This window comes from Lissotriton helveticus, chromosome 5_1, assembly GCF_964261635.1.
Source record: "Lissotriton helveticus chromosome 5_1, aLisHel1.1, whole genome shotgun sequence".
Lineage (NCBI taxonomy): Eukaryota > Metazoa > Chordata > Amphibia > Caudata > Salamandridae > Lissotriton > Lissotriton helveticus.
Window position 1 is genome coordinate 1,911,466,475 of NC_136065.1, and position 26,702 is coordinate 1,911,493,176.

A 26,702-nucleotide genomic window follows, 5' to 3' on the forward strand; every position below is an offset into this window, starting at 1 on the left:
GGGGAAGCCCCTCTGCCTTAGTGGAGGAGTAGTCACTTTTCATTTCTTTAGAAGCAGTCGCTCGAAACCTTTAACTTTGTTAGTAATTCTATCCGCTATCTCCAATTAGCATTACATTATCTTCTCCTTTGCCCTCTAACTGGGCCCTTCTCCTCACTGTGCTTCTCTTCTTCCTGACCTGCACTTCTGGAGGAGTGGGGGGCTCTCATAGTCTGTATCAGCCGGGGTTTCCTTGGATCAAGTAACACGTTGCCTTTCTGCACTTTATCTAATGCTTAAAATGGATATGAAAAGCAGAAGGCTGTACTTCTACTTAGTTGCAACGGTACCAATCTTTGTTGGGTCTCTTAGTCTCTGGGACAACACCAGTGCTTAATTTGAGCGGGTGTTTTCCAGTGCTCGGCACCACCACTTAATTGTCAACACTGGCACCTATGAAAGTCTGCCACATGATAGTGTTGTTTGTTTAATTCAGAGATGAGCAGAACAACAGTTGTTTATTAATTCAATATATATAAAAAATTACTAAAGCCTGTCGCCCAAGCCGCTCTTATAGATTTGGGGGCTTGAAATAATCTGAATTGTCACATTTATAGGAGTGTGATGGTCAGTAGTTGTGTAGGTACTGCACTGTGAATATATATATATATATATATATATATATATATATATATATATATATATATATATATATATATATATATATATATTCACTGAAAAAACCATAGGTTTCAGGAGTTATATAGTTAGGAATTAGCTTTTAAAAAACCTTTGAAATTCACTCAAAAAACTATAAGTTTTAGTGGTGTTATAGTTAGCTGGACATTTTACTCATACAAAACCATTGAAATTGCTCCTATATAGTTAGTTGTACTAACTATATTTCGTGCACCCGCAATCCACTGCTGATGATGTCACATATTAGATCATTCATGGCATGGTCAGTGACATCACTGATGACATCTCAAATGACATCACTGATGACATCACTGATGACATCATCCACGTGACAGTCACATACACCTTTTCATACACTATTACAATTTTTCATCACTCTTTGTAAAATACAGAGTATCATATTTAAATCCATTGTCACAGCAATACAAGTATCTAAAAATCCACTCAGTGATTCATAGATGTATACACACATCTAATCACTTACCTATGGATTCACTCATACATGCTGTCAATGAACAATAGAACACTATCAAAAATACTTATACATCTATATCGACATTAAACAACAGCACGCATCCTATTCACATATGAAGTCATCCTACTCACTTATGCAAACAATGGATCATACTTACATATTTACTTATCAAAACACTTATACAAACACCACTTCTTCTATTCATTTAGATAGTAAGTTATACTTAGTGAATTATAAAATCATTATTACAAGTATACAGTTATCCATAAAGTCACTCACACAATCATTGTGTCTTATGTATACTTATTTATATACAACAACTGACACATACACTGCCTTTTATTTTTCTAGTTTGTTGGACATGTACCATTGAGAAATATATTTGCTCATCACCACACCCATAAAGAGATTCACTCACCCAAACAACTGTTAGAACATGTAGTTTTAACTTCATATATCTACTGAATCAACTATTCACACATCTTTGGACAGTCACACCCCCCCCACCGAACCACACACACTTTCACACTCCCATACAAATACTCAGTTAACTAATCAATAACTAATATAGACTTTCACATAGCTAGTAACCAACTGTAGAATCAGTTTACACAACAACTGACGAAGTGATACAGATATTCACACAGTTTAGTCACTATCCACTATATTTAGTGAGACATTATAAATTGGTCAAGTAAACCGTCAATTACACTGCTACTAAATCCTCCATCCAAATATTTATTTATATATATCCACTTATTCTTCAATGCAAATTGCTATATATATAATGCATATTTAAATAACGAAGCAAACCACATTCACTGGATGATGTAATCAGTGATGTCATCAGTGATGTCATTTGAGATGTCATCAGTGATGTCACTGACCATGTCATGAATGATCTAATATGTGACATCATCAGCAGTGGATTGCGGGTGCGCGAAATATAGTTAGTACAACTAACTATATAGGAGCAATTTCAATGGTTTTGTATGAGTAAAATGTCCAGCTAACTATAACACCACTAAAACTTATAGTTTTTTGAGTGAATTTCAAAGGTTTTTTAAAAGCTAATTCCTAACTATATAACTCCTGAAACCTATGGTTTTTTCAGTGAATTTCAAAGGTTTTTTCAAATGCTAATTCCTAACTATATAAGGCCTGAAACCTATGGTTTTTTCAGTGAATTTCAAAGGTTTTTTAAATGCTAATTCCTAACTATATAATGCCTTAAACCTATGGTTTTTTCAATGAATTCGCAAGGTTTTTTAAATGCTAATTCCTAACTATATAAGGCCTGAAACCTATGTTTTTTTCAGTGAATTTCAAAGGTTATTTAAATGCTAATTCTATTGGCGGATACCTTTTAAATATATTAATATCCTAGTGGGACCACCTGAGCAGCCCTAAGGGGTCAGGGTGTTTCTACCCTGCCCCCTTTTTGTGTTCTACACGTTTGTTTTTCTGCTTTCTTGTGCCTAATTCCTAACTATATAAGGCCTGAAACCTATGTTTTTTTCAGTGAATTTAGGTGTGCCATACTTTTGTCATAAGTAAGACTGTTAGCGCTCTAGTTGTTCTTTAGAACACTCTGGGACCTTCTGTCATTGGTCTATAGTTGGGCTACATCTGGCTGATATTTGGGCTATATTTGTTTTTTTTGTCTCTGGTGGCCATCTTTGGGCTACATTGGGCTACATTGGGCTACATTTGGGCTCTAACATATATGTAGCCCAATGTAGCCCAATACATATTTTTTCAAAGTTCATTTTCGTAAAAACCACTGGAGCATATATCTTGAGACATAGCAAAGGCACATCGGGCTACCAGTCCCTACAATTTTGCTAAGTTTGGTGGAAAACCATTCAGCCGTTCGGGCTAAAAGTGAGTCCAACCGCCCTATGGAAATTAACATGGGGAAAACACGTTTTGTGACCCCCTTTTATCTCTGCCCCCGCTTGACGGATCCCCCCCAAACTTTCAGTGAAGGACCGGAGCGCCGCGAGGCAAAGTTAAGGAAAATTTCAGGAAGATTCCTCAACCAGCGCCAAAGTTATTCCCAATAGAATGTTGCGATTTCCCTATGGAAAACAATCCTAACTATATATACCTACTGGCTATCGCCAGTAGGTTATATATATATATATATATATATATATATATATATATATATATATATATATATATATATACACACACATATTTTCACTGAAAAAAACTGGTTACAATTATTTTATAGTTAGGTTAACATATCGGTTAAAATGTATTGTTTTAAACATGCAAAACCACTGAAATTCATCAGTTATAGTTATCTCAAGTAACTTTAACTCATGTCAGTAACTATAGCTTACGCTCCCACCATACACAGTTTCCTCGTTAAAAATGTAATTGCAAATATTGCATTGATATTATCAATTATGTCATTAAAGACTCCATGAGTAATGTAATATGTGGTGTAAATGCCAGACCCTGTATCCTACCCCAGTGGGCAGCAAAGCCCCTGCCCCACTTTTGGCCATGCATGACTGTGGGTCGGCTGCGGGCCAGGCCCTTTTGCCAACCCCTCACAGACATCAACTCCCTCCCCTGCAGCGCACGGCTGTCGACCTCATGGACACAGATGTTTTAAGGCAGGGTTAAATACTGATTCGGTAAAAGGGGGGAAACATTGAAGGGTGGCAGGGTGTCACTTTGACACCCTGTTGCACCCCTCATTCCTATGGGCCTGGAGGTCAGTTACCGAATCGGTAAATACCGATTCGATAAAAGGGGGAAAACATTGAAGGGTGGCAGGGTGTCATCTTGACACCCTGTTGCACCCCTCATTTGTGTATGGGTGCATATGTGGCACACATACATGCCCTAAGGGCATGTATGTTTGCAACATGGCACTGAAGTAATTTGCATGAAAATGCTTTTTTGTTTTTTTTCGTTATTTACCACCAACTTGTAGTTGGTGGTAAATAACGAATCCTAACATGGGATAAGCACTCATTTAAGTGCTTCCTACATTAGGAATTTGGTAATTTACCGAATCGGTATTTAAGAATTCGGTATTTTACCGATTCCTTAAATTAACGATTCGGCAAAATACCGAATCCTTAATTTAGGCCCCTACATCAGAAAAGCCTATTACCGGTCGGTAACGGCCGAAATTCGTTAATTTCGGCCGTTACCGACCGGTACTAGGCTTCCTACATCTGGCCCATAGTGTTTTGTTACAAAAAATAAAACAAACATGTCTTTGTCTCTTTATTTTAATATTTCATTGCAAAAATTCCATTATAAGAACAACTACTAGAGATCCTTGTGTGTCTTGGGTATATCTTCAGGCCATATAAAATACAACCATGCAACCAGACCCTAAATGACGCTGCATTCCCAGCTGAGGATCAAAAGCTCCAGCCCAGGCAATGCTTTTAAAAAATATGGTAGGTTCTCCTGGGGTCATGGTCATGGATGCAAACCCCCGAACACCCTCCCCCCCCCCCACAACACTAATAAAATATTTGGTAGTGCCCCCGTGCTCCATGAAGAAGCTGTTGTGGCTGCTGGCATAATGACACAGATGACTGGTTAGCCATTTCTAGGTTGGTTATGAGAATTTGTAGTAAACAGTAATATTGATGAACATTCTTATCATATCTGTTGATTTTAAATTCTTATGACTGGTTAAAGGTTATCAGTTTATGCAGAGGGGCCTTATCTATTCGCTTACAGTTTGCATAAAAAATATAGATTCAGCATATTGAATTGGGATTCCAGTACAACCTGTGATTTGTTTCAATAGGCATGCACCCTGAGACAAACCATTTAGAAATCCTACATAAAACAAGACTTTCTGATGAATTCCCTAATGTTTTCAGCCTAAAGTAGGCAGTATTTTTGATACAATGTTAAATGATTGGCACAATACACAATTTATCCCTAGCAGCCAGTGCAGCTTTCGTGAAAAACTATAATTGATTCTTAACGGTTTCGGTAATACTGAATATTGGTGTTATTTTTAGGAAATGAGTGAAATGCAAACACATGCGGCTGGCATGGTCACTGTGGAGATGGACGCTGCTCCAGGAGCCGACCTCACAAAGGTCCTCACAGAAATGAGAGAACAGTATGAGTTCATGGCGGACAAGAGCCGTAGAGAAGCCGAAGCGAGGTTCATTGCAAGCGTACGTTGATAAACTTCTAAATAATGTACTCTAAAACATGAGATGCCTTATTAGCTGTTGCCTGCCTCTTTTGCTTTTTCATGACTCCCTTCCATCTCTCTGGTTTATAGAGTGAACAGTTGCGGAAAGAAGTTGGGGCCAATGTTAAGCAGATGCAATCTGGGAAGAGCGAGATCGTCGAAATAAGACGCAGTCTGCAGGGATTGGAACTAGAGCTGCAGACAGAGTTCAACAGGGTATTCCACAGACTCCACATTCTAAATTCATAAAACCAAGCTGATCTTTGACTTTTCTCTTTATTATTTGGTGTAGTTAATTCCACCATTTAAGGTCTGACCATTGCTTTCAATACCGAGGGCCATATTTATGAAAGAGTTTTGTTGTTCTTAAGCCTCGCAACAGGGTGGAAGAGCGACACAACTCTTAAGTTCAATTTATCAAGTCATGCAAGGCCGCCTTGTATGGCCCCTTGTTGCTTGGTAAATCTGGAGTAACGTAACACAGTGTAAATTGCTGTGTTGCGTTACTCTAACCTAGGGAGGCATTCCATGGGTGAAGCGTGGCTATTCCTATGCATCCACACATGGATTTTGGCTCTTTCCTAGATTTACTATTACTGCTAGATCTGGGAATGCATCAAAATGCTATGCCTTTTCGGGTGAGGCATAACAAGGGGAAATATCTCAATTTCTCCTCATTGTTCCCTCTTTCTATGTGTGCTCTGTAATCTGATGCATTCCTGTGAATAAGAGCTTGATGCAGGGTTGGGTGAAATCTTTCAATCTTCTTTTGGGGTATTTGCTAGCAGTGAGGAATCCTCTGCAAGAATTCGATCTACCAAGGGTACGGTATTTTAGAGGTGATTCTGCTGGAGAATTCACCACAAGCAAAGAGAATCGTTCAAATAAGTACTTATCACTCCTCCCAGCAAACAAGATTTTAAATCGAGTCCTTGATCTACATTACTTTCTAGTAATGAGTGAAACCTATCCTGTCATATCAAGAAATACTGGATCTGGAATACAGATAGATTACCCTCTTTGGCTGTTTGACGTCATGTGAACGGAAACTTAAATTAAATGATTAACTTTCTTTTTGAACCATCAGAAAAAGGGCCTAGAAGCCTCACTGGCTGACACAGAAGGCGGCTATTCAGCACAACTCCACCAAATACAGTCTAAAATCAGCCATTACGAAGCTCAGCTCATCGACCTCCGGGGCAACATGGAACATCAGAACCTTGAGTACAAGGCGCTCCTGGATGTAAAGAACCGATTGGAGATGGAAATTGATGCATACCAACAGCTACTAGACGGCCAGGATGCCAAGTAAGTGACAGTGCGATTGCTTTATAGGACACCATGTTAGACTGCACCAAAAAGACAATCTTATGTCTAATATGGGGTGTTATATAGCACAAACATACCTACAAAGCATTGCCAAGCTCCACAATGGTGGGAATAGGGAGAGAATGGAAGAAGTCTGAACAAGGGTGATCAAATTGGGAACAGTCGTGTGGTTACATGTGGTTTTGTTGCTGCTTGAACAGGAGGAAATTCAGTTCCTTCCTAAAAAGTACTGGTGAGAGACTATGTGAAATCTGGTGGAGAAGGGATGTACAAAACCAAGAAGGATAACAAGATATGGTTTGTCATCTGGGCTTTCAAGCAATTTTGTGTCTCAAGCCTAATTTAGGGCCCGATTAGGATGGCGGACGGACCAGCGTCCGTCCGCCACCCCCGAGGTGGAGGGACCGTCCGCAGGGGCTGCGGCGTTCCCTCCCTCGGAATTAGGATGTGACCGCCACCCTTAGCGTGCGTCACCCATGAGGCGAGGATTTGTTTGGTCCTGACGAATGCTGAGCTGACTAGTGGCTCCCCATAGCAGAAACATGTCGACCTTTGTATTTTTATGTATAGGACTTCTTAGTTCAAACTAACACAACCATGTTTACGTCCGCTTTTCACTTATGTTTTTATTGGAGTTAGAGCTACCCCTTTATTAAAAGAATTTTGATAGTCTGGGGAGTAGTCCACACTCCTTTTTAAACTCACTTTTCATCACTGTTGGATACCACTTCATGTATTCCAAATAAGAGCCCAATGAAGACAACTGGCAACCGACTTTCAGTTGGTGCCTGAGGGTTCTTTTTCTGCACTGTGCATGCATTACCTACCTTATTACTTTCTTTCTGTGCAGTATTCTTACTTGGGTGGTAGTAACTGAATTTCTTTACTCCCCCCTTTTCTATGTGCTTTTTTCTTTTTAGTCACTCTTCTGTTGATTTGGATTCACAAAAAAAACATACATAATGCTATTATTAATAACAGTACTCGATTAGTAAATAACTCTGCTAACTCACAGACTGCCACCCACCACATTAAATTTTTAAAGTCTAACTAGCCCTGTGTTGCAGGATGTTTCATTATCTTTGTTGGTAGTTTATGTACGTTTGAGAATGTTTTCTATGAGCATAAGAGGCATTTTGGAGAGTGTTTAGAGTCCTGCCACCTTTCTGGTGTGCAGTTGTGAACATTTAAAAAATCTCAACAAATCTGGGTTGCATAAAAATGTAAAAGATTTTTTCTCCTGATTCACTATGTCCAGCACTTTGTGCCACCATAATGTGGACAAAAAAAGAATATAGACAAATGACATGCAAGGTGAAAAGAATGTAAGTAACAATTAGAAATGTTACATTTAAGTGTGCAGACAATGGGTAGACACGTGTGATGGCAGAAGGGGCACCCTTTAAATTCTAATTGGAAGGACAATATGATTTCCCTTCATAGCTAGTCTAAGCAGTTGCTGGACTAAAGTAGGCAAACAAATATCAATATTCATGATGTGGTTTTATGAAAACAATGAACAAATGAATATTAGCTGGGAATGCAAACATACATGAGCATTTGGACTTGAGAAAATAAATTTAAAAGTATTGTCCAATCAATTGAAATGATTCTAAACTAATACCTTTGCTCACTAAAAGTCATAATTTTGTTAAATCATTGATTTTGGGTCTGTATTTGGAATATAAATATGCAAGTAAATGGTACACTGGCCACTTTAATTCTTTGGGACTTCTAGGTTTTTGAAACATTAATGCATGGAATTTTTAATTGGTGCACAGATATGGAATTGGACACTCAGAGCTCTGATTGGTCACTGTAAATTGTAATTGGACACTTAGAAGTCTGATTGGTTGTTCAGATTTCTGATTGTTTGTTCAGATTTCTGATTGATCTCTCAGAATTCTGATTGGTGAACACAATTTTAATATGCCCATTTGCATTTCAGTTAAAATGCTGAGAGCTATTTAAGTTATCATATATTCAAAATGACGCCTGTCTACCCAACTGAGCTTTCAAAATTATGATAGTCAAACTGAAACTAAAAGTACCATATGGAAGTGTTCTAAAACGTTTTGAATCCTGCATTGTGACATATCTAGAACATAACAGTTAGCAAAATAAATCATCTTTAAAGGATGCCAGATTAGTTTACGACTTATTAGGTTTTATAAAAGCAAAGCGTCTGGAATAGGTAAATGTTTACTGATTCTTCTTCAACACTAAAATCATCATTTTTTCCACAGATCTGCAGCGTGGACATCTGCATCTGTAGCAGGAGGTGAGGGGCTTTATTAAACAACATGTTATTGGTTGCAGGGATGTGGTGGAGTTGGCAGAAACTCTCTGCTGTTGTAAATGGGTAGATTTTCTAAGATTGCTGCTGCATCTTCAGGGCCAGCAAGGCTCCTGACCGAGATATTGGGCTTGACAGAAATGGGACATAAGCTACCCATTTGTATAGACTGTTGAGAGCCCCTTGACCATCTTAGTAAATCTATAAGTAGCTTATTCTGGCTCACTCTAAAAAAGGCTATTAAGGAATGGTCTATATGTACAGAGCTATGTTTAAATGCCTCATATTTCAAATTATGTTTCCCTTTAAATGTGATGTCAGAAAAACATCTTACTATAGAATTATAAATCTGTTCCACTTTGACATATCTGCATACTTTCTTTTCCACCTGCTGCGGTCGGTTCAGTGACTAATGTGCTCAGAATGTAGAATTTCCTATACATTTAGAAGCTAAGATAACAACCAAAGATTACCTGTTTCTACCTGCCTTGTGACATCTATTCTGCCCTAGGCAGAATAGAATGCATTTTGACACTTTTTTTAAAGTAGTAAGTACGTGGTCTGCTTGTCACCTCACATAACTACATTCTACTCATGCCTAATGTTTAAAGATACTGGAGATACAGGCTATTCCCGGGCAAGATTTAAAGTCCCATGAATGGAATGCAAAAGAACATTGACCATCATCATTATGTGTGCCACAACTGGCAACAGAACAAGCACCTTCCTCCGGATGCAGAGCAGTTGAATATGTCTCTTAACTACGAATGCGCTATGATGCATTCAATTACAATGCAGTTGTTACAACAACTGCGTTGTTTCAAGGCAAACCATTACATCGCAAGTTGTTACTACGATTTGCTGTAGGTGGCTCGCTGGACTTAGGAATAGTATTATTTACTATTCATACTCCAGTTTGTGCAACAGCAGGGAATGTGTTGGATTGTGAATCCAACACCTGTGCGCCCCCTACAGCAAGTCGTTGTAACGATTTGTGATGTAAAGGTTCACGTTGAAACAACGCAGTAGTTGTAACAACCCCTTTGTAATGGAATACGTTGCACCGCATTCGTAGTAAACGATGTCTCCCGGAGTTGTTTGGGAGATGCCCCTACATAGAGTACTTATACTTTCAATACAGTGATCCAGTTATCCACACCCCGTTTATGGCTTTAGTTTACTAAATACAGAGATTGTCGACCTTATATATGTGTAATTGTGAAATTATGATATTTATGCAATTTAAGGAGGGATGCAGAGTAAATTCCAATGGTAATTATATGTGTAATTGATGAATTTGTTTACCTACTTTGTGATTATTAAACATTTTTTTATTTCCTAGGAACTAAGGTGTTTTCCAGCTCCACCTTGAAAACCAGCACATCTACTATTCATGTCCAAGGAAATTGATGGAAAAGTGATTTCATCCCAAAACGAGCAATACTGAACACATTTAGGACAGGGCATAGCAGCTGAGCCTGCCCTGAAAGACGATGCAATAGAAGATAGTGCAAAATTAGCCATAAAACATTTCAACTGGACCCAAGAAAAATATTCCACTTATCTAATTGTGAGCAAGCAGCAAACTACCCCTTTAAGGGCCAACATGTAGATACCGGCTTTTATATAATTTGTGATCAATGACACTGTCAAAAGGAGCTTTAGATGTCTGCGCCACTTGCATCTCAAATTGATTGTACACCAACTATTTTCATTTTGCTGCTACCAGTTTTGAGGACATGTTGCATGGGATATCAATGCTTGTCCACTTGTATTAAAAAGAACTGTAAAGAATGTAAGTATAAGTTTAGCTGGCTTTGGGCAGACAGGTTGTTTATAATGTGATTCTGAGCCTCCAGGTTAAAAGTGAAAGTTGCCTACTGAGTTTCTTTGCCTATCATAGACGTGATGATGTATGCAAAGTTTAAGTGTTCAATACATTTAGAATACTCTTATAAAAGTCACAGGGTTGAAGCCAGGGGCTAGTAGCAAGGCTTAATTCACTGTACTCTCTTTGCAATTGTGCACATTCTTTGAAAAAAAATATTTGAAGTTCCAAGTTTTCATAGATGAATTTCATCTTCTTATGTTTAATAAAGAGTTGTTTTCATCTTGTGCAAATCAAAATCATGAGTGTTTTATTTTACTATTTTGCATTCTGTGCTTTATTTTTCTGGATTCCAGTATTCTACTATTTAGATTGAAAGATGCCATTGCACCCAGGGGTTGGTAGCATCTCAAAGATCCACTTAAATTTGACATGTCCCCTGGTTCAACAAATCAAAAGAACTTTGGCATTAGTATTACTAATAGTAGTAGTAGTAGAAGTATTAATGTCAATAATAATGTATTTATAAGGCCAGAAGCACCAGCAAATCCCAAGTCCTAGGTATGGAAAAATAAAGCATGGACGACATTTAAAATTAAACTCCATAAATATATTAGAGTTAAACAATAACTATTGTAAACTTGTATCTGCGTGTGTATAATGAATACAATGTGAGTATATCTTATAAGTCACCAATAAGAAAAATAATTCTAAGAGGTCACTCACTTATTTAAAGATCCTCCTATATCACAGGGAGAAGTAAAACCTAATCCTTACTTCTGCAAACAGAATCCCACACCTCTCACGCCGCCACCTCTGTTGCCACTTGACACTTAAAAAACCCTCGCATACCAAGCAGACACTCAGTGAATGAGGTCACAATAGAAATTACTTATCAAATGAAAGGGAAATTCTGGAATCCGTATTCTGGAATCCTTATTCTGGATCTCTATTGTGCATCCAGAAATGGGGAAGAGCTTTAGATTTTTTTCTTTTCAGTGAATTTCCCCTACACTTTAAAATATGGCTCAGGGCTATCCCCCATTGACACATCTATTTCCATGAAAAGTCTGACATGCCATAGAAGCAAAGTGAAAAAAAACCTGCATAAATTGATGCTATGTTTTTTCTCAGATTCAGAAGATGGTAGTCCATGTTTCATGTTACTTGCCGATAGCCCTTAGTCAACAAAATGTCAACTGCCTTTAACAATTTTCTGCAAACCTGTGTAATTATAAGTACATGTTCTTCATCATCAAGTGGTATTTGATGCCTAATAATGGCTCAGATCTAATAGCTTCTTCTGTGCACTATAATGGCAGTGCCTAGTGTGCTAATGTGCACCTTATGTAAACAATGTACATCCAACTCTCCAGTCCACCATCCCTTACAACATATTGTTATTTATCTTTTTCAAAACAGAAGGGCCGATTGGGATTGCGGTGAATCCGCATCCTCTGGGCCGGCGGAAGCCACCGCCGGCCCGGAGGATGCGGATTCACCACTGCGGTGCCTTCAAAGACCCCCCCGCCACATTATGATGGCTGGGGGGTCAGCGGCGGACGGGAAGACTGTCCGCCGCGTTCCCGCCGGAGTCGCCTTCCGACCGTGGCGGGAAAGCTCTGATATGGTGGCGCTGCCTATCAGACACCGCCAGCCATATTAGGATGGGGCAGAAAACATGCTTTTCCGCTGCGGTTTTTCCGCCGTGGAAAAGCATGTGGTATTTAGTGTGTGGGGGCCCGTTGCGAGCCCCCAAGGTGTTGGGGGGTGGGGGGTGCACATGGGGGGTACCTATGGTACCCCCCTGCTTTGGCTTGCACAGGGTGGCAGGCACCACGCAGTGCCTGCCAAGTTGTACAAACCAAGGCTACACATGCATATTTTACATTGCGGCGGGTGCTGCTTCAAGCAGCAGTCGTCGCAATGTAAAATATACGGGATGTGACCGCCAGGGTGGCGGTCACATCCTAATTCGCACGGAGGGAACCCGGCTGCCCCTGCGGACGTTCCCTCCACGGACGGATGCTGGTCCGTCCACCATCATAATAGGCCCCTAAGTGCCAACAATGGAGGTATCTAGTGGGATATTGGCATAGAATTGTGCATCACAATATATTCATTAAGTTCTCTGGTGGAAGTGCTAAGATAACATTCTTTTAATCACGGTACACTGGCACTTAACTGCCAAGGAATGGTAAACACCCTTGTGATCACTATATTGCTCAAGAAATTAATATAATCTCAGACACCTTGGGACCAATTCCTAAACTTCATTTTACAATATGTAAAATGGTACTCAATTAATAATACCCAAGTAATTCAAAATGCACGTCAAAAACCTATGGCTGGAGACCTCGGGCTCTCCTATTTATTCACATGGTAGCAGAGATCTCTGCAGATGTAAGTATACCTGTTTGCAGTAAATGTTAGAGTGTCAGGGGGAGTGGTGAGGAAACAGGAAATAATTACTCAATAATGTGCCGTGTTTCTGGATATTTAAGAAGGGCCATGCTAATAGAAATCACACACTAACAAAGGAGCAAGACTGTTTCAATTCACAACATCGAAATGGTCAAACTTGATTTACATTTACTCCAGCTCAGCCTTGGACTAAGTCAAGCACCCTACATGCCCAACCATTGGAACTGAAGCACACTTTTATAGAAAACAATGGAGGAAGGTATTTTCAACAACAACCCATAGGAAGTAATGTTAAATTATTTACATTAGTTTGATATCAAAATTATCTATCTGTCTGTGTATCTAGGTATCCAGCTATCTACATTTAGTGACAAAAAGTCAAGTATAATTATTGATTAATTTTATTATTTTAAAAAATGTCATGAGACAGATATTTAAAAATTAATTTAACTTAATTAAATGCATAACGTTTAACCACATTTACTAATACTGAAATACAAATAAAAATGTTAGCATAGGTGGGTAAGTTTTGAAATTACTGTTTAAAAAAATACATTTTATACAATAAAGACATATATTTAAATTAAGTTACTATTCAATATACATTTAATTTGAGGAGTCTATCTGCTGTAACATTTTATTTGATTAGTGCCAGGCCAATATTACCTAATAAATTTATTATATATTCAAATATATTTGCAAAAAATTATTTCATGTAAAATTCCATGGTAACTTTACATCTTTTCTGTTGTAGCAGACTTCAAACTATCAGTTATGGGGGCGAACACAAGTAATTTTACATCTAGGTTTAACGCTCCACTCAGAAATGGTGAATGCCTTAAAAGGTGGACAGTTACACCATAGTGTAGGAGTAGATCTACATGTGAGTAGATATTCACATGTATACTTACCTTTGTGAATCAGGCCCTTTGTGTCTGCTGACCTTCCATTGCACAAACAAAAACAGAAATGGATCATACACAGTTTCCATTGATTTTTGCACAGTGGAAATGAACAAACTTACCTTCCTCACTCAAAAAACCTACACTTTCAGGAAAGATCTGTAGTTAAATTCGGTGCACCTGAGCTGGGGTTGGAGCAATCTATAGACTAAAAATCTGCTGAATTTATAATAAATGGCCCATAGTAGTACCAAAATGAAACATTAGATTAACGTATAACAGAAATAAGGAGATCTCAACACCCCCTCATTTGGCAAAGGAGATTTAAAATAGTCAATCCACCAATAACAACTCACTGTACCATACTGAAAGGGCCTTCTTTAAAAGAACACTTTACATGTTTTTTGATGTTTTATTTACACAGTCTTATTGTGTTCCAGTTATAGATTGGGGTCTGAGAGATGTGTCTAACTCATATTTCAATAAATAAATAGTGTTTCAACATCAGTTTTATGTGAAATATTGTAATACAAAATATGTAGAATTACATGCTTTTTAGTTTAAAATCATCTTTAGATATTTCAAACACATTTAAGGTCACACACCATGCATATAAATGTTTTAGTTATGCCTTAATGAAGTTTATTTAAATGGCCATTTTACCTCCATGGTAGTAGGAAAATCTTCAGATTCACAAACTTTCACATTTGAGTGACGAAAAGATGTGAGGTCCAATACACAAAGGCATGTAAAAGTACATAAAAGAGCTCTCCTATTCTATTCTGTATATACATTTGTAAATTTACCCCAAATCTTCCATGGCAATAAATGGGAAATATTCTGGTTCTATTTATACACAACTAGTTCCAATAGAAAGCTTTCTGCAGTGTTTACACTTTTGCTAATTGGGAGGGTTGTAAGGTACATAAGAGTACTACTTTCCATACTAATAAATGCTTTTGAGAATTTGCCCCACTGTCTATCGTTGCACATTTATGCAGATTGCTACTTTTGGAAGTTCATGTATGTTCCCTTGCGAAAACATACATAAGGTATAACTGTATCAATATCAGTGGTATATAAAGTTGCATATTTTTCCTTCACAACTTTGTGGTTTTTTTTGTTTAAAAACTTCACAATACATAGGAAGGGCCAGATTTACCAACAATTTACATCAAGTTTGCATCCCTAGCACAACGTGGTGTGATTGGAATTGCTTTCCGACACAAGACATGATTTGTATTGGAAGGTAGCCTGCAATGAAACAAAGTAGTACTGAGATACTTGCGCTACATTGCGTAATGAGGGTGCACCTTAAATGGAATATGGATGCTCCCATGCAACCACCTATGGGTTTTAGACGCAACTACCTATCTACTAACATTTTCAGACAGGAAGTTGCACCAAAAAGCCTTCTTGTGGCAGACATAACAGTTGAGTGAGATTTAAAAATCTACACATTTTATCAGCTTTGCATGTGTGCTTCACACTTACATATGATGCATAGGAATTACAAACTGTTTCATGTTTAGTATGTTGCAGCTGAGGTACAGGGCTTGACAGCTGGTGCTTTTAAAATTGTACTGTTTGCGGTGCAAGTGTATATTCAGGTTGTAAACAAATGTAGCCTACTTCACAAAACCATTTGTGCAGTTAAATGGTATACAGGAAACGTAACTTCAGCAATTCAGAACATAGGAATTTAAGCTTGTAAATTGATTTCCAATTAATATGACGACATTCAATTAAAGAGCATCAGGTCTATTCCCAAGGATTGGAGTGGGTATTCTCTTTTTTTTTAAAACTCTTTTTATTAAACATGTTCATAGCAAAGCATATGATCTGACAGTACAAAGTGGGCACAGGAGTACAATATGACATAACTGCTACATCTAGGCATGGCTTGGCCTCACACATGAGGTGTATAAAAGCATAAAAAATCATAACATTGATCAAGACAGTAGGTGACAGTAGTAGCCTCTCCCCGTTCACCCAGCACAGGGATTCCCACGTCCATCCTGTGGGTAATCACAGGTGCACATTTACCCCTCAGTATGCTTGCCAGGGGCACCACACCAATTTCTTAGGGCATTCCCTGCTACTGTATACCACGTACTCCACCCTCTGGCACCAGTCTAAGTCCATTTCCCACTCTGTGACCGACAGCGGAAGCTGCGTCCCCCATTGCCTTGCAATTTTGCTCTTGGCCACTCCTGCCACCAGTGCCAGCCACTACCGAGTATACCTGTATCATCAGTATAAGTCCCTTAATATTGAAATTTAAAGAAGTAAGGCCCGCACACTGGTAAAGAAGTCCAATTGAGCAAAATTAAAACTTGGAACCCAATTAGTTTCCACACTCGAAAATTGTACAAGCAGGATGAGAAAGGTGTCCAAATATAAAGGGAGATTTATAATAACGTAAACATGTCTCTGGATGTCGAAGTACGATGCAAACAAGCACGAAATCTCAGTCCGAATCGTTTTCAGGTCAGAACCACTCCGTGCGACTCGGTCACAAGCAAACCGTGGCGTGCAATGGAGACGTTTCATGACCGAGCTAGTACGATGCTCGATTCGGACAGCCGGATCAAGTCGGAGCGTCCGGCTCGCAATAACTCCCGGAGTTGAACTTTGGGGGTCCGCGTCGGACCACCTGTTACCAGCGGACTTACGACTCGGACACAGGGGGAGACCCATGGATCTCCCCAAGACAATCTTGTATGGTGCTGATGGTACTGACGCATACCCACTGTAGGGGGCTCACTTGTCCGCGACGTACCCATTCAGTCAATGGAAACCCATGTACGCGTCGTACGACCGGCTCCCATTGACTTCTATGGGAGTCCGACCGAACCGACTTCGACAGCATACGGCCGCATCGTACTCGCTCGGTTGGACTGCAGGAGTCCGGATTGGTCGGAAAACACCCAGGATCTGGCTCGGTCGGAGTGCTTTCCGACCCAGATCGGAATCGGCCCCATAGTGTTGTATGGATCCATAGTTGATAAAAAAAACATTAGGTACAGAGGGTCTCCATAAATAGTCTAAGAAATTAGGTTGAGATGTTGTAATCAGTAAAATGTTTAGCATTGAAAACTTACTCAAAATGTAGATTGGAACGAATTTATGTTATTTTTGTCCCCACTCATAGTGTTGCAGAAAAGCTAATTTAGGGAGCCAACAGTGAGGGTTCCAATCAAGTATGGTAGTTTTGTGCCCACCTGGAGTGTTGCAGAAAAACTGATTTTGAAGCAGAAGAGGAATGAAGTATCACAAGTCCACAGATTAAAAGATAAATAATAGATTAATAGTCAGTGGATATTCCAAGATTTTCAATTAGGATGTTGTGAAAACTACATTATAGGCAACAACAATTTTCAAAAACGGTATGAGAATGACAATCCATTCCCTTATGCGCCACATGTAGAATGTTGTAGAAATGTAAAGTATAAACCCCTTTCCTTCATTTAGATACAGTCACATTTTGTAACATCACATAACTGGCCAATTTTTGGAATACAGCAATGATCTCATATAGATGGATATATCTTACGCTAGGAATAACCTTGGAAGTTTGCAGTAGATAAAGCGATAGTTCAAGATCTATGCCCAACAACTAGTCCTCTTTGACCACTTCCTAAGAAGTAATGCATTTCATTGTCAGTGTTGAAACCTTGACTCATGCTCCATCATTTACAAATCCATTTGGATTCTTGTTGCATTAGACGGAGTTCCCTGCTACACCCCCTTGCTCCCATCTCGATATGATCAATGGCATGGAAACAGAAGGAGGCATCACCTTGATGATGCTTGCAATAGTGCTCTGCCATAGGGTACCTCAGATCCCCCTTACTAATCACCCTCCTATGTTCTTGTATGCGTAACTTCAAGCTCATCTTGGTGCTTTCCACATAAATCATGCCACAAGGACAACCTGATATGTATCATTTGGGACCCTATTGTAAGTTTCCCGATTCATGCCCTTATATAAGTATAAATCACCATATCCTTATATAGGCACACAAATCAGAACCATATTGAGGCATAGCTCATGCAGTCCAAATACGGCAGGGCTACTTCCACTAGTTCCGAAAATCCACAACGATTTCTTGGAAAAACCCGTCTTCAGCAGTCCGGGACTTCCCCTTGCTTGAATATTGATTTATCCAAGAACTCATGGAGTTTTAAAAAAACGGAGACTCTTTGGTGACGTTATTATGTCCACTTTTACGTCAAACTCAGCACCTTCAAGATATAAATATGCCCACACTCGTCCAAGCAAACATACGTTGGTTTGGAGCAGTTCGACTATCTACTTGCCCGACGCGCCCTGCTACAGCATGTGCCAAAGGAAGCCGACCCTCGAGCAGACGCACTGAGAGAGACGCTGTCTTTTCTCCTGCCGAGAAATCCAGCTCCAGTGTTTCCAAGCTACCCTTGCGGGTTGTTGGGAAATCGCGTCTCAAGACCGACCTTCTCCATTCTAAACTAAGGTACGGAGCTGATTAGACCCTTAGAGAAATCTTGAGCAGATTCTTGGCAAAAGAATACTACATTTATGCTACACCACACTTACTTCCTCCCTCGTACTAAGCTTAGGTTAGGTACACCGGGGTAGGCGTATTTTAGAAGCACCAGTTGAGTACTTTTTAGCCTCTGTTATTTATGTATGTATCTATCTATAGTTTAGGAACCATGCAATGCTCTTACAGTATTATTTTATTCTACTATTTATACTGTACACATTGTATTTTACAAACAGTTTTACTATTGTAGCAGTTCATTTCTTATGCTTGAGAAAGAAGACTGTTCAATAAAATCTTGTATTGAAAACGCCCGTCTTTCTACTTTCTCTGCACCTCTAGTGAAACGAAGCATGCACGATTGACTGAGTGAAGTATCTATCTATTGTTTCCACGACTCTGAAGATACGTTTTATCTTGGGGAAACAAAGTTGTCATGTTAAGCGGTTGTCAGAGACTAATCCCTTCTTGTGAATTCGAGAAAGTTTCTAGTGACCTCTGAGCTAGCTGGCACACACAATTAAATCTAGTATATTTGATAGAGACCTAGTCAACCTCAGTCCTAGGTATAATCTATAGGATATATTATTCCAATGCGCAGAGCCTATTGGGAACAGTTCCTATGAACTAGACTACAAACCAATCACATATACCACGACTGTGGTGTTACAGTTCACAAATTTGGTGATATAGTAATTGGCCGATCCATTGTAGCTAAAGTTCTTAATTTTGTTCACACCAAACTCACAGATATTGCAGGAGCTGCATGTGTAGAATCCTTTTGGTTTAGCCGGTAGCCAGTTGGCCCTTTTCTTCCTTCCTGATGTAACACAGCGTAGGCATAGTTCATCCCTAAGTGTGTTGCCTCTTCTATGTGTTACTGACGGATTTCTCCTGATTGTGTCACAGAGGCTAGGGATCTCCTCCAGCAAATGGCAATTGTTCTTTAGTAATCTGAAAATCGCATCATTGTGAGTGGTGCATTGTGTAATAAATCTAATGTCATTCGTTCTCCTCCTGTCATTGGTCCTTCTGTCTATCACCAGTGTTGATTCTCCGGTGATAGCCAGAGCTCTACTCTCTGCAGTGTCAAGGGTCCTCTTGTTATATCCCCTTGCCAAGAACCTGTTCTTGGCCTGCCGGATATTGCTACGAAAACTGTCATCTTCACTCCAGTTATGTAGGATATGGAGCTAGCTCGATGAACTCACGCTCTGTCTTTTTCCAGGTTCTTATCACAGTTTTCTGTCATCTTCTGTGTGCATTTCTGCTGGAGGACTGGTATGCTTCTATTTTCATCACAGGTTTCTGGTATTCCTTGTACACAGTTCCGTATATATAAATAGATATATATGTATATATAACCACACACTCCAACCAATTCGGTCAAGAAAAGACGGCAAGCACTCCGGTGTACAGATGTTTCAAAGTCTATTTATTCTCCAAACCCCCTTCACCCCCGACAGACGCGTTTCGCAAGTAAGCTTCGTCAGTGTCAGTTTGTGCAAACATACGATCGCCATTTTAAACCCACCGCACCTATTCATTTCATCAACATAGAAGATGGTAAATTCTATGGAAATGGCGGCCATCTTATAGTGTAGTATTACAAAGATTCCACATTGGTTAAAACAGCAAAAATAAAGTGCTCTAGTGCAATATTAAAATCGTTGACAACAATAAACATTACATAATTGTTATGCACACTCTGTTCATGTATATGTTTTTCCTAATACTGTATCAATTCCTATCTGTGCATTTTTAGATTTTGTATACCTGTATTCACGTAGCTCATTATGTAGGGGTGTATCCCCTAGTTTCAGATGGGCTACATCTACACAAAAATTATACTGTACACATTATTTTTCATTGTGGGGCCCTGTATGGGCTTAAATCCAAAATGTGTATAATATTTACATATTTACAAGGCTTAACCTGGGGATCATGCAAGTATCGACAAATATATCTACCCAGAAAGTGAGTGTAATCTTAGTAGTTCCCAGTCATGTTTCATAGGTGTACCCACATTTCTGTGTCATTATTGAGGCCCCACGTGTCATTGTCTTGAGGTCCATAATGTATCTTGACTCTGTGATGCGGAGTGCTTTTTCCCTATCCCCACCACGTTCTGATCTTGTGATTTGGTCTATGCAGTAATATCTGAGTAAATCCCTGTTGCTTTTGTGGAATTGAGCAAAATGACGGGCTACCGGATAGGTCTTATCATTGTTCGCGATAGCCCTCATATGTTCCAGGATTCTCAGCTTCGTGGGTTTGATAGTACTGCCTATGTACCGTTTGTTACATGGGCACTCCAGACAGTATATGTAAACTCTGAGTTACAGTTCAGATGTTTCGTGATCACCCTATTAGGTTCATCACCTCCAGATCTTCCTGGGTATTCTTTTACTTTCTTGCTATACTTGCAAGCTTTACAGCGCAAGCACGGGAAAAAGCCTCTGATCCTATTGGTAGCCGGGGTTACAGTTGAAGGGGAGAAGTGACTGTGAACCAGGTGGTCTGATACTGACTGGCATCTTCGATAGGTGATCATGGGTCTATCAGAAAGATGTCTTTTCAAGATGTTGTCTGTTCTTAATATATGCCAGTTTCTCTTAAAGGCCTGGACCAGATCACCTGATTTACTGTTAAATGTGGTGATCATTCAGGCCTGATCATTTTCATTCTGTGCCTCCTTCACCAACAGGAGATCCCTCGTATCATCATACACAAAAGCATTTCACTATGTGCTCAAAATTTTTCTTGTTTCCTGTCCAGGAACCACTTCGTGGCACTTAGCCCTTTTTCATGATCAATGCATGTGTATAAATTAGCAACATCCAGTGTTATAAGTAGCATATCATTTTCCCAAGTGACGCTGTCCATGATGCGAAGAAAATCCTGCGTGTCCCTCACATAAGAGGGTAAGTCCTTCACGATCGGGGCCAGGTATGTATCAATGAAGCGAGAAGTGTTCTCAAGTAGGCTGCCTATTGCCGAGACAATAGGCCTCCCTGGTGGTCTTTTGGCATTTTTGTGGATTTTTGGAAGATGGTAGAAAGTGGGAAGAACAGGAGAATCGCAGTGGAGAAAAGAGTATTCCTCTGAACTGATCATGCCATCACTCTTCCATTGATTCAGTAGTGTGCATTATTCTATGGTACTCTTTACATATTGTTCTCTCTTTACCATAGCGTAGCACTCCATGTCTCTCAATTGTCTTAGAGCCTCATGCTCGTAATTCTCCTTGTTAAAGATAACAATGTTCCCGCCCTTATCAGAGGGCTTGATCTCAATCGATTTATCATTGCGTAGAGATTTTATTGCTTCCCATTCCTTCCTTGTGATATTCGATGTTCTCATATCCATTTTGTTGTTAGCCATTCTCTCCAGATCTGCCGTTATTGCCTCACTGAAAACATCAATCGCATCATGGGATGCATTTGGCAGTTTCCTTGATTTGTTCTTTAAATTGCTTGGATCTCTGACTTGTGTTATAGATGTTTCATTATTTCTCTCCATGTCATGCTCATGATTTTGTAATTCTTGCGTGGGAGTTATCAGGATATTAAGGAGGTTATCTTCTATTGTTTCCTCCGTAGATGTAGTTTCCATCAGTTCTGGGCTCGCTGATTCTTGCCCTATTTTTGGATGTTGTAAGAAGATTTTTTTGAATTTAAGCTTCCTTATATATCTAAACAAGTCAATTTTTGTGTCCACAAGATTGAACTCACTTTTTTGAGTACCTTGATCTCATCAATCGTCAAGTTCCTTTTAGACAGGTTGATGATGTTGTTTTCTTCCATTCTGGTTATACTCTCCTATAGTAGGTTCCAATCCTCTATGTTTTCTTTCCACATTGATTTAATCCTTAAGTAGGAAGCACATGCAGCCAGGCAAGCTTCCATTCACAATGGGACTCCGTGCTTTCGGGAAGGATCGTTCCCTCCACAGCCTTCCCTTCTTACAGAAATGGTGCATCTCTACGCGGCCAGGCTGCCACGTACAACATTGTTCACCAAAACGCCCCTCCAGAATTCAGAGAGCACACAACGGAGTCCCGACCTCCGGTCTGTTGGCCTCGCTGCCGCCCACCTGACTGCTTTGCATGTTTCATACTGCCATGTCCGGGCGTTTTGGTGAACAATGTTGTACGTGGCCGCCTGGCCGCGCAGAGATGCACCATTTCTGTGGCAGATATGGGTATTTAAAGTGATACAGGAGAGGGACTCACTAACCGTGACTAAGGCCATTCAGGCTGAAAGGCGTTGGTTGAGTTGGTGTGTGGTAGAATAAAATACGATTGAGTAACTTACTCTGGAGTGCCGCGTCTTTTGTGGAAAAATATATGTTTGGGCCAGGATCCGGCCTCAACGCTGAGCACCCGCTGTGGAGCGCTGTACTGACAACAAGTGATCCCATTGTGGTGAATATATATATATATATTTTTTATTTGTTTTTTTTGTGGTTTTTTTTGGTGTTAAATCAACTTTCCAAACCCCCGTAGAAAACGTGTGGGATGACACCGCCCCGAAAACATAAATAAATAACGATTGCACACTCTAGAATTTTTACAATGGCAACCATGGGAGAACTCACGGGTGAAAGGGAGGCAGCTGCCAATGTGATGTTTATGTCGGCAATAGATAGACCGACGAGCACGAACAGCACCCCCATGCCAACAGCAGTAACCACCAATCTGAAAAGCCTATTCCAGAGATTAGAGAGGCTACAAGAACGTGAAGTAAGAAAATGGTGGGAGGCTACCTCCCTTGAAAGTTATATTGATTGCAATAGAATCCCCAGGCGTCTGCGCATTTACACAATCCCATCATATGAAAACCCGGACCCAGCCCTCTTGAAGGATTGGTCATACTGCAGAATCAGCAAAGGGTATGGTCAGAATGCTCATTAAATATGCTTGGAGCGACCGTGATAAATGCATCAAAGACATAGCGGACCTGGAGGAAATCATTGCAAAAGAGAAGGACACAAACGCTAGTGATGAATTAAGAACGGCTATGGCAAACAGACTCAAACAATATGAATTGGAAATACGCAAGAGAAAACAGACAAAGTTCCAAAGGGACGAACAGGACTATCTGTCGGGCAGGATTCTAACATTTGCACGCAAGTACGATGCCACAAGAAAGAGAGTCGCTCAAGGTAAGGGACAAACAACTATAATTGACACCGAGGAGTCAGAAGTAGAAACATCTGATGGGGAACAAAATGCTGCCCCTGTAACTAAAGAAAAAGAAAAAGCGAAACCTTTTTTCGACGAGTACCAGGTAATGAAAGAGACCCTTCAAAGACCACAATTAAGGAACCATCCCCCCCAAAGAAATCAAAGAGGAGGACGAGGCGGGGGGAAGAGGCACAAGGGGAGATTCCCAGGGCACAACCACCCCGATGGTCACACAGAGTGTTTCCAACCAAAGGAGACATGTTTTATCTTTTCAGTATTAAGTAATGTGTTGCGCAGTATAGCATTCGGACATGGGAACGTTGGCGCCCGCATTTAAATTGTGCACTTTTCCCTGCGGGCATTCTGTGGTAAATACGGCCCGCGCTGAAAAGATAAAACATGTCACGTGGGCTGCTGATACAGAGAGCTACCGCCCGTGATCAAGGCTTGTAAAGGCAGAAACGTTGGGCTGTGGTAACGTCTTCCCTCGTGCTGTTCACCATTAAAGCAACTTCTACAGCAACCCAGCCAGTGTCAGTGAGCCTTCTTGAAGGTGAAAGGAGTGTTTGAATATATATATATATATATATATATATATACATACATACATATATATATATATACATGTATATATAGTTAGGATTTTTTCTCTATGGGATTTTTGAAAATTCTATGTCTAATAACTTTGGCGTTTGTGGACGGAATTGGCTGGAATTTTCAGGAAAATGGCACATTTTGTTTCTGAGCAGCCCCTGAAAATTGGGGGGGGGGGTTCGTCCAGGGGGGGTCGAGAAAAAAGGGGGGTCCCAAAACGTGTTTTTAACATTGAGTTTTCCATAGAGCGGTTGGCCTCACTTTTAGCCCGAACGGCTGAATGGATTTGCACGAAACTTGGCAAAATTGTAGGGACTGGTAGCCCGATGTGCCTTTTGTAGGTCTCAATATATGTGCTTCAGTGGATTTTGAGAAATTAACGTTCAAAAAAAGATATATATCTGTAACAGCGGACCGGGAAGCGCTCCGGTTCGCAGACTTTTCGCGCAACGGAGCTTTGTGAAGCGAAGCTGATTGGTTCTCCGGCGTCTGTAAACATTCCAAACAGTCCGTAGCGGCCGCCATCTTGTCTCTCGGTAGGATCGAGAGACAAGAGGAGGCCAAAGCGAAGGGGCAAATGACCATAAGGGGGCATAGTAGATCCTCGCTGACCCCCTAGGTTTGATGTGGAGGTTTTAAAAGGGCCCCGCGGGGCAAAAAAAAAAAATAAGAATAATAATCGAACGGCAGAATGGATTTGCACGAAACTTGGTAAAATATTAGGGACTGGTAGCCCGATGTGCCTTTGCTAGGTCTCAATATATGTGCTCCAGTGGATTTTGAGAAATTAACGTTCAAAAAAAGATATATATCTGTAACAGCGCTCCGCTTCGCGTAACGGAGGTTTGCGAAGCTGATTGGTCATTCTGTCACTGGGCTATAGTTGGGCTACATCTGGCTGATATTTGGGCTACATTTGTTTTTTTTGTCTCTGGCGGCCATCTTTGGGCTACATTGGGCTACATTGGGCTTCATTGGGCTTCATTGGGCTACATTGGGCTACATTTGGGCTCCAACATATATATAGGCCAATGTAGCCCAATATATATTTTTCAAAGTTAATTTTCGTAAAAACCACTGGAGCATATATCTTGAGACATAGCAAAGGCACATCAGGCTACCAGTCCCTACAATTTTGCCAAGTTTCGTGGAAATCCATTCAGCCATTCGAGCTAAAAGTGAGTCCAACCGCCCTATGGAAATGAAGGAAATGAATGGGTAATTTGTAATTAGCAAATAGCTCATCGCAAACTAGGAATGGTAAAGAATCGCTATTTATTCCTTAAAGTTCGCTATTTAGGAAATGCAAAAAACTTTTATGATACATATGGCGGTTCATCTCGAACAAGATAAGAAGTATAGGGATAGATTTATGATGACTAGCGCATCACCAGGGATGTGTTAGTCATTCTGTGCCGCTGTTCCGTCACCTATGGTGTGCTGCATTTACAATGCGGCGCATCATGGGGCAAAAACAGCACAGATGCGTGATGTATCTGTGCCGTAAAGGTGGCGCATTGCTGGAGTTGTATCGCAAGTGTGATGAAGCTCCAGCAAGGGTCGGGGGTGCCCCTGTCGCAGGGTTTCTGTTCTCACACAGAACTGTGGACAGAGGATTGGAACCTCGGCGAATTAGGGTGCCCCAAAACTCACCTTAGTAATCAAAAACCCCTTAGCAAGCTAGGTACAGTGTCACATTGGATATAACAAACTCTCAATGTTTAGACAATCCAGAATATGAACTTATAGTACCTCAGGATACGTGGAACTCATGAACAGTCGGTCGTTATATATTTCTTAGAAACCAGAACATGGAGTTAAGAAGAACACATGTGTATTTGAAATGTTTATTTACTAATGCCGTCTTCTCAGGCGTAGTATCTTAGATAATACAAGTACACATATTATCAGTAGCAAAATTACCAGCATAGTTACTAGTACATAAAAAGCGAATGGTGACAGTATGTTAACATGCTGTAAATGAATAAGAGTTATCAACACTTATAAGCAGCAACGGGCCGTGGAGGGAGTTACGGTGGGGCAGGGAGGCGGGGAGGGGGAGGGGCAGGGTGGAGAGGGCTCCACCCTGCCCCTCCCCCTCCCCGCCTCCCTGCCCCACCGTAACTCCCTCCACGGCCGCGGCTGCTTATATCTCACCCTCCCTAATACACATATTATATTATTTGCTAAGAAGGTCTGTTTGTGTTGGTTTAGGGCGTGCCCATACTTTAGTGTCTTAGATTTGAAGGAATCACATCAGCATACACCAG

At 40.3% G+C, this 26,702-nt stretch overlaps 1 protein-coding gene across 1 annotated transcript in view; it reads left to right on the forward strand.

The window, feature by feature from the left end:
* The window catches only part of LOC144755997 (keratin, type I cytoskeletal 19-like), a 109,868-nt gene extending 98,771 nt beyond the window's left edge, over positions 1-11,097 (forward strand). Inside the window, exons 4-8 of the mRNA XM_078645471.1 lie at positions 5,164-5,325; positions 5,436-5,561; positions 6,433-6,653; positions 8,921-8,955; positions 10,313-11,097. Coding sequence (XP_078501597.1) covers positions 5,164-5,325; positions 5,436-5,561; positions 6,433-6,653; positions 8,921-8,955; positions 10,313-10,380 — 612 coding nt within the window. The 3' untranslated portion in view covers positions 10,381-11,097. The remainder of the gene's footprint in view (positions 1-5,163; positions 5,326-5,435; positions 5,562-6,432; positions 6,654-8,920; positions 8,956-10,312) is intronic.
* The last annotated feature ends 15,605 nt before the right edge of the window (positions 11,098-26,702 follow it).